This window comes from Arachis hypogaea, chromosome 11, assembly GCF_003086295.3.
Source record: "Arachis hypogaea cultivar Tifrunner chromosome 11, arahy.Tifrunner.gnm2.J5K5, whole genome shotgun sequence".
Taxonomy (NCBI): domain Eukaryota; kingdom Viridiplantae; phylum Streptophyta; class Magnoliopsida; order Fabales; family Fabaceae; genus Arachis; species Arachis hypogaea.
This window is the reverse complement of record NC_092046.1, coordinates 82401429-82417791: the sequence shown is the minus strand read 5'-3', so window position 1 is coordinate 82417791 and position 16363 is coordinate 82401429. Positions and strand designations below refer to the sequence as shown.

The window sequence follows — 16363 nt, the reverse complement described above, 5'->3', positions numbered from 1 at the left end:
TACTATGAATATCCTAAAAGGTTGACTTCATAATCGTGTAAAAGATAAATTTTTAATAAATACTTAGTAACATATATAAAAAGAGAGATATTTAATTATATTGACAATAAAAAAATTACTTAATCTTTTTAAAATATACAATTTTAAAAAATAAAATTTTAAATTATTTTATTATTTTAAATTATTATTTTATCATTTTAATTTATTAATTAAATAATTCAAAAATTAATAATATTTTATAATAACATAATATAATTATAAAAATTATTATTATATTATATACATTTTGTTTTCATTATCAAATTTTTTTAAATTCGTTGTTGATATTATCAATTAAAAATAAAAATATTATTTATATATTAAAATTAATTCTAAAAAATATGTATTTTATATTTTAATATATATTTTAATAATTAATTAATAATTAATTTTAATATATACTTAACATAATTGATAATGGCAATATTACTCCCCTAAAATATTTACAATTAGTATTTAGTAAGCAAACATGCTGGTGTTGGTGGGTTGAGTTTAAAATCCGAGACAAAGCCGCAGTATTATAAGGAGGATGAAATACGCCAGAAAAAGCAAGAGACAACACACATGGTAGCTTGGGGCGCGTGAGACATTGGTCAATGGCCATGGTTACAAAGACACGTGGCGTTAATGAACAGGTAGAGAGACTCAGAGACTAATTGATAACTGTGTTAGTCCCGTGTGCCTGACAACTCGGCAAAAAGACAATTTTAGCCCCTCTACTTTTTTTAGCCAACAAAAAACCTAAATTTTTAGTCATTCGATTATGAATTTAACTTATTAATTCATAAATAACTTCCTTGCAATTCCCCCAAATTAAAAAGTTTATATAACCCCAACTCTAAACTGCAGCTTCAAACCTCGTCACAATCGAAAACTCTCTCTAGTATCCACATACATTGTGTCATTGTGGTATATACATATATATGCTCTGTTGATGATTGCTCCACTTCCATCTCAGGATTCAAATTCAATCATTGTTTATTAAACTCGGACAAGTACGTCTTTAATTTGATTTCTATTCTCTCTCTCTCTCTCTCTCTCTCTCTCTCTCTCTCTCTCTCTCTCTCTCTCTCTCTCTCTCTCTCTCTCTCTCTCTCTCTCTCTCTCTCTCTCTCTCTCTCTCTCTATATATATATATATATATATATATATATATATATATATATATATATATATATATATATTTTGCTGGTTTATTGTATCATCTGAAAGCAATTGTTCTTCGTTGGTTTGCTTGCTTTATAGGTGATTTTAGTGTACCTTAGTGGGCACATTACATACAAATTTAATCTAATATGTGGAAATTATTAATTTAACTCGAAGGGAAATCTGGAATCTTTGATGTGATTGTGACATCAAATAATGAAAACGAGGGTGTAACTGGGTTTTGAATTTTTGATAATCTTTTCAATCTTAATTGGCCATTAGAATTCAGAATTTCTCATGTTCTCGCGCTTTATAATGCTTCAATAGACACTATTCTGATCGCAACTAATTGTGATTACTGTGTGTCCTATCATCCATGCTTCGAACAATTTCTTCTGCACATCCTTCTTTAAGTTCTTTCTATTATATCTATAGATCACTGTGCAGTTTGTGTACAATGAGAATGTCTTTTTATCTGGACTTGAAAGTTGAAACTTGTTACCAGATAACTGATGTTGTATCTCTAGTTTTGTTTGATTTTGAAACTGTCTAGTTATAACAGGACAAGCCATGATTTTGAAACTTTTTGTTGTATGCCACTGTATTTTCTCATTCCCGTAAACACTAAATTTTTTGATATTATCAAATTCAGAACTTTTTGGTGGATGATAGATTAATGTACCCACCATATATTTGTAGAATTAATGAAGTTAGTTAATATCATTACAAACAAACTCATAAGAAGTGATTTGTAATCTCAAATTAAATTGCTTATATATGAGAAAATTCTATTCTGCTGATACATATATAATTGATTTTCTATGTCCAGTAGGAGCTTGTGGGGAGTTTAGGGACATAGATACACCATGGGTTATGCCAACGGGCAAGCTAATTATGTTAATGGAGAATCTACTTCAAATAGGAAACAACAACCTCTCTTTTCTTTTGGATTGATTACTGATGTCCAATATGCAGACATTCCAGATGGTCGATCGTTTCTTGGTGTTCCTCGGTACTATAGGCATAGCATTCTTGTATTGCAAAGAGCAGTTAAAGAATGGAACAATCACCAGAGGCATAATTTTGTGATAAATTTTGGAGACATTGTTGATGGATATTGTCCGAAAGATCAGTCTCTTAAAACGGTAAAGAAAATTGTTCATGAGTTTGAGAACTTCAAGGGACCCGTGTATCACTTGATTGGCAATCATTGCCTATACAATCTCCCTCGCAGTCAGTTGCTTCCGTTGTTGAGGATTCAGAGCGATAAAGGGCACGGTTACTATGATTTCTCGCCCATGCCAGAGTATAGGTTCGTTGTTCTCGATGGATATGACATCAGCGCCATTGGTTGGCCCAAGGATCATCCAAGAACATTAGAGGCCTTAAAGTTCTTGCAGGCAAAGAATCCGAACGAGGACAAGAACAGTCCAATGGGTTTGGTTGGGCTTGAGAGAAGGTTCCTCATGTTCAATGGGGGTGTTGGAGAGGAGCAAATGAAATGGTTGGACCGCGTCCTTGAAGAATCAACAAGATTGAAACAGAAAGTTGTGGTCTGCTGCCATCTTCCTCTGCATCCCGGCGCATCGTCGAAGGAGGCATTGTTATGGAATTATGACGAAGTAATGAACTTAATACATAGATACAATTGTGTGAAGCTATGTATAGCAGGACATGATCACAAAGGTGGATACTCAATTGATTCACATGGCGTACACCATAAAGTTCTTGAAGCTGCATTGGAGTGTCCTCCTGGGACAGATGCATTTGGATATGCTGATGTTTATGATGACAGAATATCGCTTCATGGCACTGATAGAATGAAGAGTGTAGATATGTACTTTAATCCTAAGGCAGATTTGTGATCAAAAGATTGTTTGGTTGGTTCATGAGTCTACAAAGTTCTGCTGAAGAGAAAAATATTCAGCAAGCACTAACATAAATGGCGGTTTTGTCAGAAATGATCTGCTTTAACAAATTTTGATTATTCTTGTAAAATTGTTAGCAGGCTTTGTTCCAGATATATATAAATATATATATTCAATGATAAACTTCCTCTTGTTTCTTAGTGCAGTTATTTTTCATTACTATAAAAATTAAGTAAATAATAAATAATAAATAAAATTCAATCTAAATCTGCGCATTCAACTGCTTTCAGCTTACTTCACTCCAGGTGGCTTAGCTCTCATTGCAAGCTAATACTACATTTTTGGAGGGTGAATTCTATGGTGTAGAAGAAGAGAATTTTTTACATCTATATATATTTGTTGTCAATAAAAAAAACTACCAACTATCTAGGGAAAGAAAATTTAAAAGACAATATCTGCTATTGTTTTGATAAATTGCAGAGTTTATTTTTTGTTTTTTTGCTATTCCTTGAAACACGTGAAGGAATTTAATAACTAAATATTTATTTAATTAATGATTATAAAAATGATATTGAACCTTTTTTTTTGTGAATTCTATTTATTTTGGATAATGATTAAGGTTTAAAAGGTTAAAACATTTTCATAAATAATAATTATAGTAAACAATATAAAATTTGCAATATACGTAAATATAATCAAATTTAATATTTAATATAGTCACCAAAAAAAAAATTCAATACTTGATATGTGAAATAATCAAATTTATCTCACAGTTAAAAATTAACACATAATAAATTAAAAATAATTAATATTCATCTATCAACTTAAAAATCAAAATACAATATAAAATACTGTTTAATATTTAAAATAGATAAATTTAAATTTAAATTAATATTCAAATCATATATATTAATTAAAAATTATATTTACGTATATCACAAATTTTAAATTATTTACTAGAACTATTATTTATGAAAATTTTTTAACCTTTTAACCGTAATCATATTGTTTTTCTAAATATATATTATTTTCTCAAATTTTTTAACCAAATTATTACTCTTTTCATATTTCTAATAAATTTTGATAGTTATTTTAAATAATTATTTAATTTAATTAGTATTTTAAAATAAATTTTGTTCATTATTATTCCAAAAAATGTATCTAATTACTATAGAATTTTTTTTATGTATTTCTTGTGAACATTTTAGGAGACTTTTTTTTTTCTGCTGCACCATACTTAATATATGCTTTAATATATATAAAAAGTTAATGACTTTTTTCTATAAGTCTTGTAATTTATAAAATTTAGGTCTGTATTTTTAATTTTTATTTATAAATATGGTTTGATTCAAAATAAATAAAATTTTACAAAAACAAAAAAATTCAAATAAAGGTCCAATATTAATTTTATAATCACTAATTAAACAAATATTTATTATATTTAATTATTAAATTTCTTCTTGCACATCAAGAAACAAAAAAATTGAAAACATTTTGCAACTTAACAAAATAGGTAACTACTCCAATGAAGATTTAATTATTATCATCATGTAAAGATATATAATTTTGATCATTGGATGATAGATTGTAGGATTTGATTTTATTTGAAGTAAAAGTGTTATCTTTATTTAAAGTGTTGCTAAATAAATAAGTTACACTTTTTAAATAAAAATCATCATGAGAAGATATTTTTGGCATCTTCATGGGAGTAGTTGCCAACAAAATAATGGTAGATATTGTTTTTAAATTTTCTCTCTCTGAACACTTGGTACCTTTTTCTATTGACAACAAATATATATATATAGGTGTAGAAGATTTTCTCCTTCTACACCATAAAATCCACCTTTTTGGAGTTGAGTTTGGCTTTCATGATGTACCACTCACCTAGATGCCATCCTAGACATTAAATTGTGTTATTACACTTTCTATTTCTTTTTATTTGTCATTGCTACATTGACATAAAAATATACCAAAATACTATATTTATGGAAAAAAGAGAACAAAAGGAGTATTCGATATCAGTCTTCCTTAAACCCAAAAAAAAAAAAAAAAAAAAAAAAGAACACAACTTTCGGAAGAGTTCATCGTGCTTCACGTAATGCCCTCATGATTATTTAATCATTATGGAATTAATGATCCGATTTTATAATTCATACACCAAAGAGAGAGTTTACTTATTTAACAATAACTATAAATCTCCATATCTTCATAATTTCCCCTCTAATTCTGCTTGCTCTGTTTTAATAACTCAGCATGAACTTAACATAGGTACATTTTTTTTTAAAAAATTTTATAGCAGCAAGCGCTTATGTTGTGACAACTGACATACACCATAGAGCAAGAACACAAAAGAAAGAAAACAAAGCTACGTGTCTTTTCCAGTACTTTTACCTAGTAGCATGCATCTTCAGTTGATACTTGATATCCTATCAATCACTTGGAAACCTTACCCTTCCTCTTCTCGATGTAGAAGAACACAAAGAGTGACATCACCGAGAAAACACTGAAGCAAATTGAGCATATATCAAGGGACGCGTGGCGCCCGATGATTGCTTGGATCTCAAACAAGTTTGTTGTCTTCTTAGCATCAGTGGTCTGACCGTAAGCAACTTCAGCGTCATTAGAATCAAACGCGTAGGCGCGTACGAAGTACGTGGCGGTGGGCACGTCGCGCTCGATCACCCACTCGAAACGATTAACGGTCTTGTTGGAAGCGTCGTAGGGTTTGGCCACGATCTTGTGCTGGCACGTTTTGTCCCTTGAGAGGTCGTCCTCCGTCTTCCTCCACGCGCGGTCTTTCTGGCTGATTGGCGCGTAGCACAGCTTCACCTTAACGGTCTGATATGCAGAGTCTGTTCCGGCTGGTAAGGTCTTGTTAAGACCCCATGTCACTGTTATTTTGTCTATTCCAGCTTTCAAAACTGCCAAATTGGAAACAGCCGGTAAATAACTATTATAAATTCACTGAATTTCGGATTATAATATAGTTGTGCAATTTACACCTAGTATGCATTAACTAATTTTAATTTCGTTGTTGTTTATTGATAACAGAAAATACTAAAAACAAATAATGAAACTAATCAGGTCCTTTTATTTAGTGACCTAATTATACAAGATATGCAAAATTTGGGTTTGGTTCGGAGAAGTTAAGATTAATGATGATGGAATTTGGCACGTGAGTTGTGGTTTTGTTACCTTGTCCTTTCTTGGGGGAAGCGGTGACATCAAGGGTTTTCTTCAAGGAAGAGAAGTGACCTTTGCCATAACAAGTTCCGGTTAAGCAGCAAAGGACAAGTAGTGATGCTACCACAACCAATCTTGATGCCATTGTTGCAGAGAGGTTAGAAAAGTCAACTTTGTGAGAGGGTGAGTTAAAGAGAGAGAGAGCGCACGGCCAAATCAAATTAATTGGAAATTATGTAATTTGGAATCTGAGTGGGATGCATGAGTTTTAAGCCTTTTATACAAGGCCTGGTCCTATAAAATATTAGGAAATCGATAAATATGTATGAGGAATATAAATTGAGTTTTTTTTATCAACCATAGCCACGAAAAGTCCAAGTCCCAAAAATTCTAAATTTTATTAATACCACTTGAGTGTTTTTTGGAAAAAAATAATGGAAGATTCAAACAGGCAAGTGGTAGATATGGCCCTTGGGCTTGTTAAAAGGGCCAATTCATACTGAGATCTAAGCAGCAACTCCTAATTTATATGTTGACTTTTTTTTTCTTCTTCTAAAATATGCATGACACATGAAATGTGAACAATCTTAGCGCAAGTCTATTTAGTTATATTAGGAGATAAGTCTCAAAGTAGTCCCTACAGTTGCACTCGAGTCTCATAGTAGTTACTGAACTTAATAGTTACTCATATTCGTCCTTGAAGTTGAAGTTGCACTCTGGGACTCAGATTGGCACTACCGGAAAGCTGATCTGGACTCTTTCGTGACACGCTGACCAAGTAACGGCTAGCTGACATTGATTAGTAAACTTTTATGGTACAATTTGGTCCCTAAATCAAAATTAAGAATTTTAATCCCCAAATTTAATTATTATTCTCTTCTCTATAGTAGTAATTCCTCTCTTTTCTTTTTTTCTCTTCTCTTCTCTTCTCTATATGGATGTGAAAGACACTACAAATTACAACTTCATTGAAAGTACGCATATGTTTTGTTAATTAAAAGTCAAACACTATGTCTTTGTATTTAACATTTTATGCACTCATTTAACTCTAGTTTAATTAAAATGTTATACAAAATTCAATTTTATATTTTTATATGATTTTATAAAAATCTATCTCTTGTATTTATGGAATTAAAAAGTTACATCGTTATTATTATATACTACATTATATTTCCTTTCGATTCCTGTTCCAAAATAACCATGCATCATCCTAATTTAACTGTCATTCACATAGTATTAATATAAAGTGTTATATTATGGCATTTCAAATCGTATGACATCTCCATTAAAATGACGTGTCTAAGATTTTATTATAATTAAATAGGTATTTCAAATTAATTAAGGGTAATATTAGAGAAACAAAAAAAATAGCAAAAATTTACCTAATTTAAAATTTATTATTTTAGTCTCTAATTAATAAAAAACTAATTAAGCAAAATAAATATAATTAACTAATTTAAGACACTAATTTGATCATATTAAAATATTAATCATATCATTTTTTGTTTGTAAATGTCATGCTCACATTTTAATATTTTATATTAGCATTAGATATGAGTTGAGATTCACAATTTATGAATTTAGGAATCAATTTAATCATTTTTAAAAGTCAATAAATTTTTATGAACGTTCACAATTTTAGAAACTAAACTTTGCATTATTTCTTTAATTATATATATCACATAACTTTTTTTTATGTTATAATCTCACCATCTTTCTTACAAAAAAAAAGGGATAAAAGCGGTTAAACTTGTTCAAATAATGGTTGTTAAGAAGATTCTAGTTGTTGTTATTATTATAAGATACTTTAATTAAAAATAAACAAAAAAAATCTTGTGAATTTGGGATATGAAGATCTATGCCTGTAGAGAAAAGAGGGATTACTGTAGAGAAGAGAATGATGATTAAATTTGGGATTAAATTTTTTAATTTTGATTTAGGGACCAAATTATACCATAAAAGTTTACTAATCCAGGTCAGCTAGCCGTTACCTGGCCAGCGTGTCACGGAGGAGTCCAGATCAGCTTTCCGGTAGTGCCAGGTGGACAGAATGTGCCGGAAGGACAAATCTGAGTCCTAGAGTGCAACTTCATGGACGAATATGGGTAACTTTTAAGTTCAGGAACTATTATGAGACTCGAGTGCAACATTAGTGACCACTTTAAGGCTTATCTCGTTATATTTATTATTGTATTAGTTATGGGTAAGTTGATTCAGTTCCTTTCCTTTCCTTTTTTAACATGAAACTCCACATTTTTTTATTTTTTAAAAAAATAGCGAAAAATAAAAAATGGAAAATAAACCTCCTCATAATATACCTAAATAATCCTAACTATAAACTATTATACTCTAAGGTGTGGGAGGAAAAAAGTGATGTAAATGATCTTGTAGAAAAAGTGACATACGGACATTAGTAACTTCAAATGGTTAGACACGCGAGTTTACATATTATGCCTTTAAATAATTTTAATAAAATAAAATTATATTTTTTTGATAATATTAAAGAAATAAAAAAAATTATCAGAATTTATCCTTTTTTTTTTTTTTGAAAATAAAGGAGTTCGACACAAATAGAGTAGAGCAAATAGGAAAAGATATCCAAAACAAACAAGCAACACCTAACAAGTAACATAAATAAAGAAACTCCTCAAGACCTCTCCAGCACAGCCGTTAACAACATGAAGAGAGTTCCCTCCTCCACTCGTCACAGTTAGCCATGAACATATTGCTGATATCCTCAACATTTCGGTTCGTATTCTGGAAAATTCTCCTGTTCCTTTCCAGCCAAATGTTCCAAATGATCGCACAAAAGCTCCTTAACCGCTGCTTCCGGTCCTCCTTTCCGCGAGGCTCTTCTGTCCAACTTAGAAAATGGTCCTTCATAAGTTCCGGAAAGAGACCCGGGACGGCTAAACACAGATATCCAAGTACTCCACACCTGCCAAGCGAAATCACAGCTAAGGAACAAGTGATGGACCTGTTCAACATCCTTGTTACATAAAACATAGCTCGTATCATCCTGATTGAGAATCCCAAGTCGACTTAGCCTCTCCTTGATATTCACCCTTCCTGTCAAGACAAACCAAGCGAACAACTCCACTCGTGGCGGAACTACACCTTTCCAAATGGTCCTCGTGAAGCTGTAACTGGTTATATTCTCTGAAAGCACCCCTTCTTGGATCACCTGCACAAATGAGTTAGTCGAAAAAATACCCAGTCTATCATACTTCCACACCACTCTATCCTCCCTATTAGGTGCTAGCCTCACTGGTCTCAAAGCCTCATGTAACTAACTCAACAGATCCAACTCCCACTGAAACAACTCCCGCCTCCATAGGAAGTTCCAAACCCATTCTAACCCGTCCCAAAACCCACAATCCCCAATAACCGAACCACACTAGCTTGAAACCGAGAAGAGCCTGGGGAGCCGATCTTTCAGAGAACCATCCTGTAGCCAGACATCCTCCCAAAACCTGGTCCGACGACCGTCACCAACTTCTATGGACAAACATGTAATCATCTTATCTCTTATATTTTGCTCCTTTATCTGTAGCTAGCATATATCCTTCCAAGGTCCTTCCTTTAGTAGGTAACACTTGAGAGGACAGTAATTCATTCGGCTTTAGATTATTACAAGAACAGACCACCTTCTTCCACAGTGGGCACACTTCCTTCACAAAATGCCACCACCATTTAAACAAGAGGGCGGTGTTCCGAACCATAGCATCTCCAACTCCCAACCCACCTAGCTTCTTTGGGGCCTGCACCATATCCCATCGTACCAGAGCCATTCCATTCTTCCCATCCTCCTTACTCCATAGGAATCTTCTCTGTAAGGAGATCAACTTCTCAGCAACAGTCTTCGGCATCTTATACAAGCTCAAATAATACACCGGCAGGCTATTTAGGACTTATTTGATAAGCACCAACTTTCCAGCTTTGTTCAGCACCTTAGCCTTCCAAAGACTTAGTTTCTCCTCCACCTTATCAATTATAGGCTTCCAAGTCTTTACTAGCCTTGGGTTCGCTCCTAACGGAACCCCAAGGTACCTAACTGGGAGAGTATATGACTTACAACCCCACAAGCTACACATACGTTGAACCCAGTGCTCGTCACAATTGATTGGAATCAGACTAGACTTATCAAAATTGATACTGAGCCCGGACATCAACTCAAACCACCGCAACAGTCGCTTGTAGTTCTTCATGGTCTCATCTTCTGGCGGGCAAAACAGGATCGTGTCATCAGCAAACTATAGATGTGAAAGCTCCACCTTATCACTACCAACTATCAAAAGAGCGATACGCCTGTTCCTGATTGCCTCCCCCAGCATTCTATGGAGAACATCCACAACCAGTACAAATAAGAAAGGAGAGAGGAGGTCGCCTTGTCTCAAACCCCTTTTCATTTTGAAAGGTTTAGTTGGCGAGCCATTTATCAAGACCGACATAGAGGCTATGGTCACACACTCCCTAACCCATGTCCTCCACCTGCAACCAAACCCCATCTTCTCCAACACAATATTGACAAAGATCCACTTGACTCGGTCGTAAGCTTTTTAGAAATCCAGCTTGATTATGGCCACCTCCTTCTTCCTCCTTTTAAGCCAGTGGACCGTTTCGTAGGCTATCAGAGTCCCATCATGAATTTTCCTGCCCTTTACAAAAGCACTTTGAGTCTCCCCTACTAGCCTTGGCATTACCGACCTCATCCTCCTGACCAGCACCTTCGAGATAACCTTGTACACACACCCAACCATACTAATTGGTCTCAGGTCTTTAATCTCCTTTGCACCAACAAACTTAGGTACCAACGCCACCCAAGTTACATTTGACTCTGCCGGCAAAGTAGACGTTTGAAAGAACCCCATTACAGCTGCCGTGAACTCCGACCCAATCTCAGCCCAACATCTCTTTATGAAATTCATGTTGTATCCTTAAGAACCCGGCACCTTAGATGACTTACAGTCCCATACTGCCTCTCTGATCTCCTCGGCTGAAGGTAGTGTCTCCAAGGCAACAGAGTCTACCTCCTCTATCCTCTCCACCAGACCATCTCTGAACCCCAACACAGGAGAATCTTCCTGATGATACAGTTCTTTGTAAAACTCTCTGATAGCTATTTTTATTCTAGCTTGGTTCCTAACCAGTCTGCCATTAACGACCAGCGAATCAATCCTGTTATTTATTCTTCTCGCCGAAGCTATACTGTGGAAATACCTTGTGTTCTTGTCCATATCCTTTGCATGCCGAGACCTAGACATCTGCTTCCAGTGAATTTCCTTCCTAACATACCACTTCTCACAGCATGTAACTAACGCCCTTCTCCTGGCCTCCATAGTTCCATCATACACTCCATTACCAACCAGCTCATCCACCTTCTTGATTTCTTCCTCCAACTTCAGAATTCTGTTATCCATCTCCCCAAAATTGACCTTATGCCATCTTCTCAACGGAGCCGTCAACGCCCTCAATTTATCTGTGAACTGCATCTCCCCTAAACCTCTCCATTTCTCCCTAACCATTCTAAGAAAACATGTGTGTGTAAACCAGGAATCAAGACTACGAAAAGGCTTAGGACCACGACTCATCATATTTTCCTCCACTATGATAGGGCAGTGATCTGACAAACCCCTTGGTCCGCCCCTTAACCGAGTCTCAGGGAACACTTCTAGCCAATCCACAGTAACCATAGCTCTATCAATCCGACTGCACGACCGGCCACGAAACCAAGTATACTTACGATCCATGAGCGGCAGATCCACTAAGTGCATATCCTGAATCCAAAGCTTGAATTCTTTCGTAGCCCGAGATAGACTAGCTGCATCTTTTCGTTCCTCCACATTCACAACTTCATTAAAATCTCCTATAAAACAGGATGGAACCTGACATAATCCAGCTATGTAACTCAACTCCTCCCACACATGACTCTTCTCCTCTCTACTATGTGCACCATAGACCAAGAAAAACGCACAGTTAACCCTATTCTTCAACAAGATTCCTTCAACACACAACCACCTATCCCCCTTGTAGCAGTTTTTCCTGTCAAAAAACATTTCATCCCAAATCAACAAAAGACCCCAAGATGCGCCAGTGGAACCTACAAACTCCCACCCCGCTCCGTCATTCCCCCAAATCTGTGTTACATCAAACCTCGTCACTACCCTTCTTTTCGTCTCAATCAAACCTACCATGCTCAAGTTATATTTATTCTTTAAGTCCTTTACCATCCTCATCTTCCCATCACCCCGTAACCCCCTAACATTCCAAGAACTGAAATTCATTTAGAACCATTAGAACACACCTGGCTTTTGTTTTTGGGTCTGCATCGTCTCATCTTCTCCCTCTGCTTTGCCATCTTCTTCTTCCGTGCAATTTCCTCATTCTGCGCCTGAAGAATAGCCATGATATCGTCTTCCTTGTCATACAATACTGCCTCTGATTCCATCGCCAGTGCTAAAATCAGTTTGTTCTCCATTATTTGTTCCTCGACGCCCTGGGTATGACCTTTCCTTTCCGCCTTCTCAGATCCCTCCTGCCCAGACCCAGCATGAGCAAAATCTTCCTCAGCATGCCCAGAAGTCATACTGCCTCTACCCTACTCCTGAGTGATCGCATGACCTGGTTCCACTTGATCGTGAACCGCTTCTTGCTCCCTACACCGCACGGCGTCTGCAGCTTCACGCCCCACACCTTCGACCGCGTGTACATCCTCCTCCCGCCCTGGGCCACCCGCAGTCGCCTGTGTGCCCTCCACTCACCGTTTCTCTCCACCACCACGCCCGTCCTCATCTCCTTTCGAATCTGGCAGTAGCAGAGCGCCACCAACAGATCCAGTCCCGCCATTAGCAGCAGCGTCCGCAACTAGATCTGGCCAGCGACAACCATCAACTCGGCAAACCAGGCAGCCCCCCAGCGAACCTGACCGCCCGATCCCGCCGGTCCTGTCCGTGTCTTGTCGGTGACCCTCCCCTCCAGCAACGCTTCCGCCATCGAGCTCGGTGTGGAGTTGTGCAGCCGGGCAATCCTTGTGAGCCAGCTCCAATCCCCCTCTCTAACCCGGTTCATTTCCAAATCCCACATTAGATAGGCCCAACCCGGCATAGCTCTCAACTAGGCCCCTATTTTTTGTTCTGGCCCAATCTTTAGAGCAACTCTGTTTTTTTTTTCTTATGATTTTTCTTTTTTCCAACCCTTACCAGCCTTGTCCGCCTAGCAGTGCATACACTTGTAACCATCCTATCCGATCCCTCATCATAACTTTCACCGTTAACACCCTTAAAATCCGGAACTCCCTTATTCACGCCATCATCAAATTGATGCGATGCTAATTTCTCGCACCTGTAATTAACCAATTCATTCAAAAAGTCACTGGAATTTACCAAATTGCCCTTTTCTTTCCCGTCGCACCTTTCCACCATCATCAGCAGTCCTCCGTCATGGTCAGCCTTCTTAGAAGGATCCGGTATATCCCTGCCAGCATTCATGATCGCCCCGTTATGTTCTCCGGCCCCCAAATTAGTGGTTCCCTTATCCAAACAGTCGTCCGTGTATTGCATGTTCAATGTTGCATATCCACTCTCCTTCACCAACACTTCGTATTTTCTAGACCCAACAAAGACATCAATCCTCGCTTGTATCACGTCCATGACACACGTATCTATCTGTATCCAACCTACCGTGAGTGTGCTGCCCACCTCTGTCTCCAGTGCACACCCAACTACCGCTCCCCACTGGCTCCCTATCTTCCTGAATGTGTCAGCAGACCATGCGGACACCGGCACCCCGAAACATTCAAGCCACATCCTTCGAGACCCACTACGTTCCGACTCTTTACACTTCCAAACCCGGTGAAATGTTTGTAACAGATAATTCAAATTAAAAGTGTAAGTCTCGTCTGCATGGATAGCACTATCAAACGTCAACAGCGCTTTACAGGCTCCCATTTCCCGAATTTGGGTAGCATAAGGCAAGTTCTTCGCCGCCATTTCCTTCAGCGAAATGAAATCAATAGGCTTCTTTGTAACCCCCACCAAACTCCTTCGCATCCAGTCCAAGTTTTCCTCTGCTACTGCAGCTTCCACCACTTTTATATTTGCCCTCCCAATCATGGGCTGTAAGGTTTCTTTCGTTCTTAATCCATGTGTATTTTTCACAGCGTCACCTTCCCGTACTTCCCTCGGCACCTTCTGAGGTAGTGGGTTTCGTTTGTCCTCTTCAAGGCGCCCTACATCTCCATCTGTGGTACGTGACGACCTTTTGTACTTTGCCTCCCCCACAAATACTACCTTCTCTCTCAGACTCAGTTGATTCATTTCCGCTATTGCTTTCAATGCTCCTCCTTTCGTCGTGTACTGTATGAAAGCAAACATGTAAATGTTACTATTTTTGTGTTTCCGGGATAGATAGATATCATTGATGCGTCCAGTCCAGTTGAACAGCTGAAATAATTCTCTTTTAGAAATGTCTTCCGGTAAATGATCCACAAAGATGGAGTAAGACTCATGTTCCAGCCGTCGATACTCTTCTCTGTTCCAAACCCTAGAATCCTTGCTATTGTTGTGAAACCAACCTCTTCCTGTGTCCCCCCCTCCCCCCACAACTCTCGCTCTCTCGCTCTCTCTCATGAGGCTCTACTTCTTTGTCTTCTTCTTTTTCTATTTAATATTTAATATTTATTGTAATAATTAATAAATATTATGTAAAATAAATTCTAACCGATTTGGACTAAATTTCTAGCTAGCATATAGTGCGTCAGAAACTTAAAAGTTTGTTTAACATTTTTACTCTATAATATACATGATCGGAGTTTAATACTCTATACATGTAGGAGTATCTTTTAGTCCTTTCATTTAGTATATATTCTTATGTCCCATTATGTCTGGGAAAGGACAATCAGATAAGAAATACGTATTGTATTGGGAAACTGAAATGCATATCCATACAATTTCGAAAAAGCCACACAATGACCCAACCCTGATACTTACTACCTAATGCTAACCCATAGTTTAAATATATGTTAAACCTCAATATTCAAATAACATGACTCCATTATTGTTATTATTACACCCTTCTAATGTCACAAACTCAATATATATTATAATTCCTTGACACTTGTATATTTACAATTTGGCCTCATCATTCTAAATCATTGCTTAAGTAAAAAAGTCCCAATAAGCTTTCGTTACAATTTTATCCAGAGGTATTAAGATATGAATGATTAATGGTTGATGATGCATTTGCTCATCATCGTTGACTTGTCCTCTTTTTTTTGGTGTTTTAGTGAATGGTTTGTCCTTTTAATTTTCTTTTCACTCTGCCAAAGAGAAAAAATTCCGAACTAAGTTGAACTTAACTCATGCATGTGGTTAAATTATATCTAATTTTATATTAAAGAAATTAATTAATCGATGATTCGTCGGTCATACGATGTCCCGTAATTTCCGTACTCCAGGTCTCTTAAATTTATAATTTATCTTTAATTAACAAAATATTGGAGCTCATTATTCTCTTTTTCATAGTACATATTTCCTTTTTTTGTTTAATCTCCAAGGATATAAATTTGATATATTTTTTTTCTTTCTATCAATAAACTACAAAAAGGTATATAAAAATATGGATAAAACACTTAAATAAATAATAGATGCAAATATTAATTTTTATTATAATAACAAAAAATTATAGCATATATTAAAAAAATATTATATAATATAAAAAATATACTAGAAAAAGTATAAAAAAAATTAAATATATTTAAAAGATAATATTATAATTTAATATCATATTTTTATAGTAATTATTTATCTAAAAGTGATTTTAACTAATATTATCCAAATAATATTTATATTATTAAAATTAATTTTAGTATAGAATTGTCAAACATAAATTAATTTCAACTCCTATTTATGCACGTTTGCACTATAGAATTAACATAAATCCATTTTTATATACTACTAAATACATGGTAAATCAAACTATGTGGATTGAATTTATTCATTTGTATGCAAATCGAAACAATCCCATTCGATTTACTAGGTGACTAATAGCAAGGAGTAAATCGACACAAGCTCATTCGATTTACTAGAATTAATTAGTTTAATTCGTTATATTGTTGCACCATGTAAATC

At 35.7% G+C, this 16363-nt stretch overlaps 3 protein-coding genes across 4 annotated transcripts; 1 reads left to right on the top strand and 2 right to left on the bottom strand.

The window, feature by feature from the left end:
• The first annotated feature begins 787 nt into the window (after positions 1–787).
• Positions 788–3236, top strand: LOC112722265 (manganese-dependent ADP-ribose/CDP-alcohol diphosphatase-like). 2 transcript variants are annotated; one of them, XM_025773251.3, is made up of 2 exons: positions 788–1034; positions 2015–3236. In XM_025773251.3, the coding sequence occupies exon 2, from the start codon at positions 2052–2054 to the stop codon at positions 3048–3050; it is 999 nt and encodes a 332-aa protein (XP_025629036.1). In that variant the 5' UTR covers positions 788–1034; positions 2015–2051; the 3' UTR covers positions 3051–3236. The 2 variants fall into 2 exon arrangements, with proteins under 2 accessions (XP_025629036.1, XP_025629037.1); XM_025773252.3 differs by having other exon boundaries at positions 794–1034; positions 2018–3236.
• Positions 3237–5122: 1886 nt separating this feature from the next.
• LOC112722264 (high-affinity nitrate transporter 3.1) lies at positions 5123–6559 on the bottom strand. The gene is made up of 2 exons (XM_025773250.2): positions 6249–6559; positions 5123–5974 (listed from the first exon to the last, which is right to left on the bottom strand). The coding sequence occupies exons 1-2, from the start codon at positions 6379–6381 to the stop codon at positions 5487–5489; spliced, it is 621 nt and encodes a 206-aa protein (XP_025629035.1). The 5' UTR covers positions 6382–6559; the 3' UTR covers positions 5123–5486.
• Positions 6560–11173: 4614 nt separating this feature from the next.
• On the bottom strand, positions 11174–12520 carry LOC112721515 (uncharacterized). Its single transcript, XM_025772571.1, has one exon. The coding sequence runs from the start codon at positions 12518–12520 to the stop codon at positions 11174–11176; it is 1347 nt and encodes a 448-aa protein (XP_025628356.1).
• Between the last annotated feature and the right edge of the window lie 3843 nt (positions 12521–16363).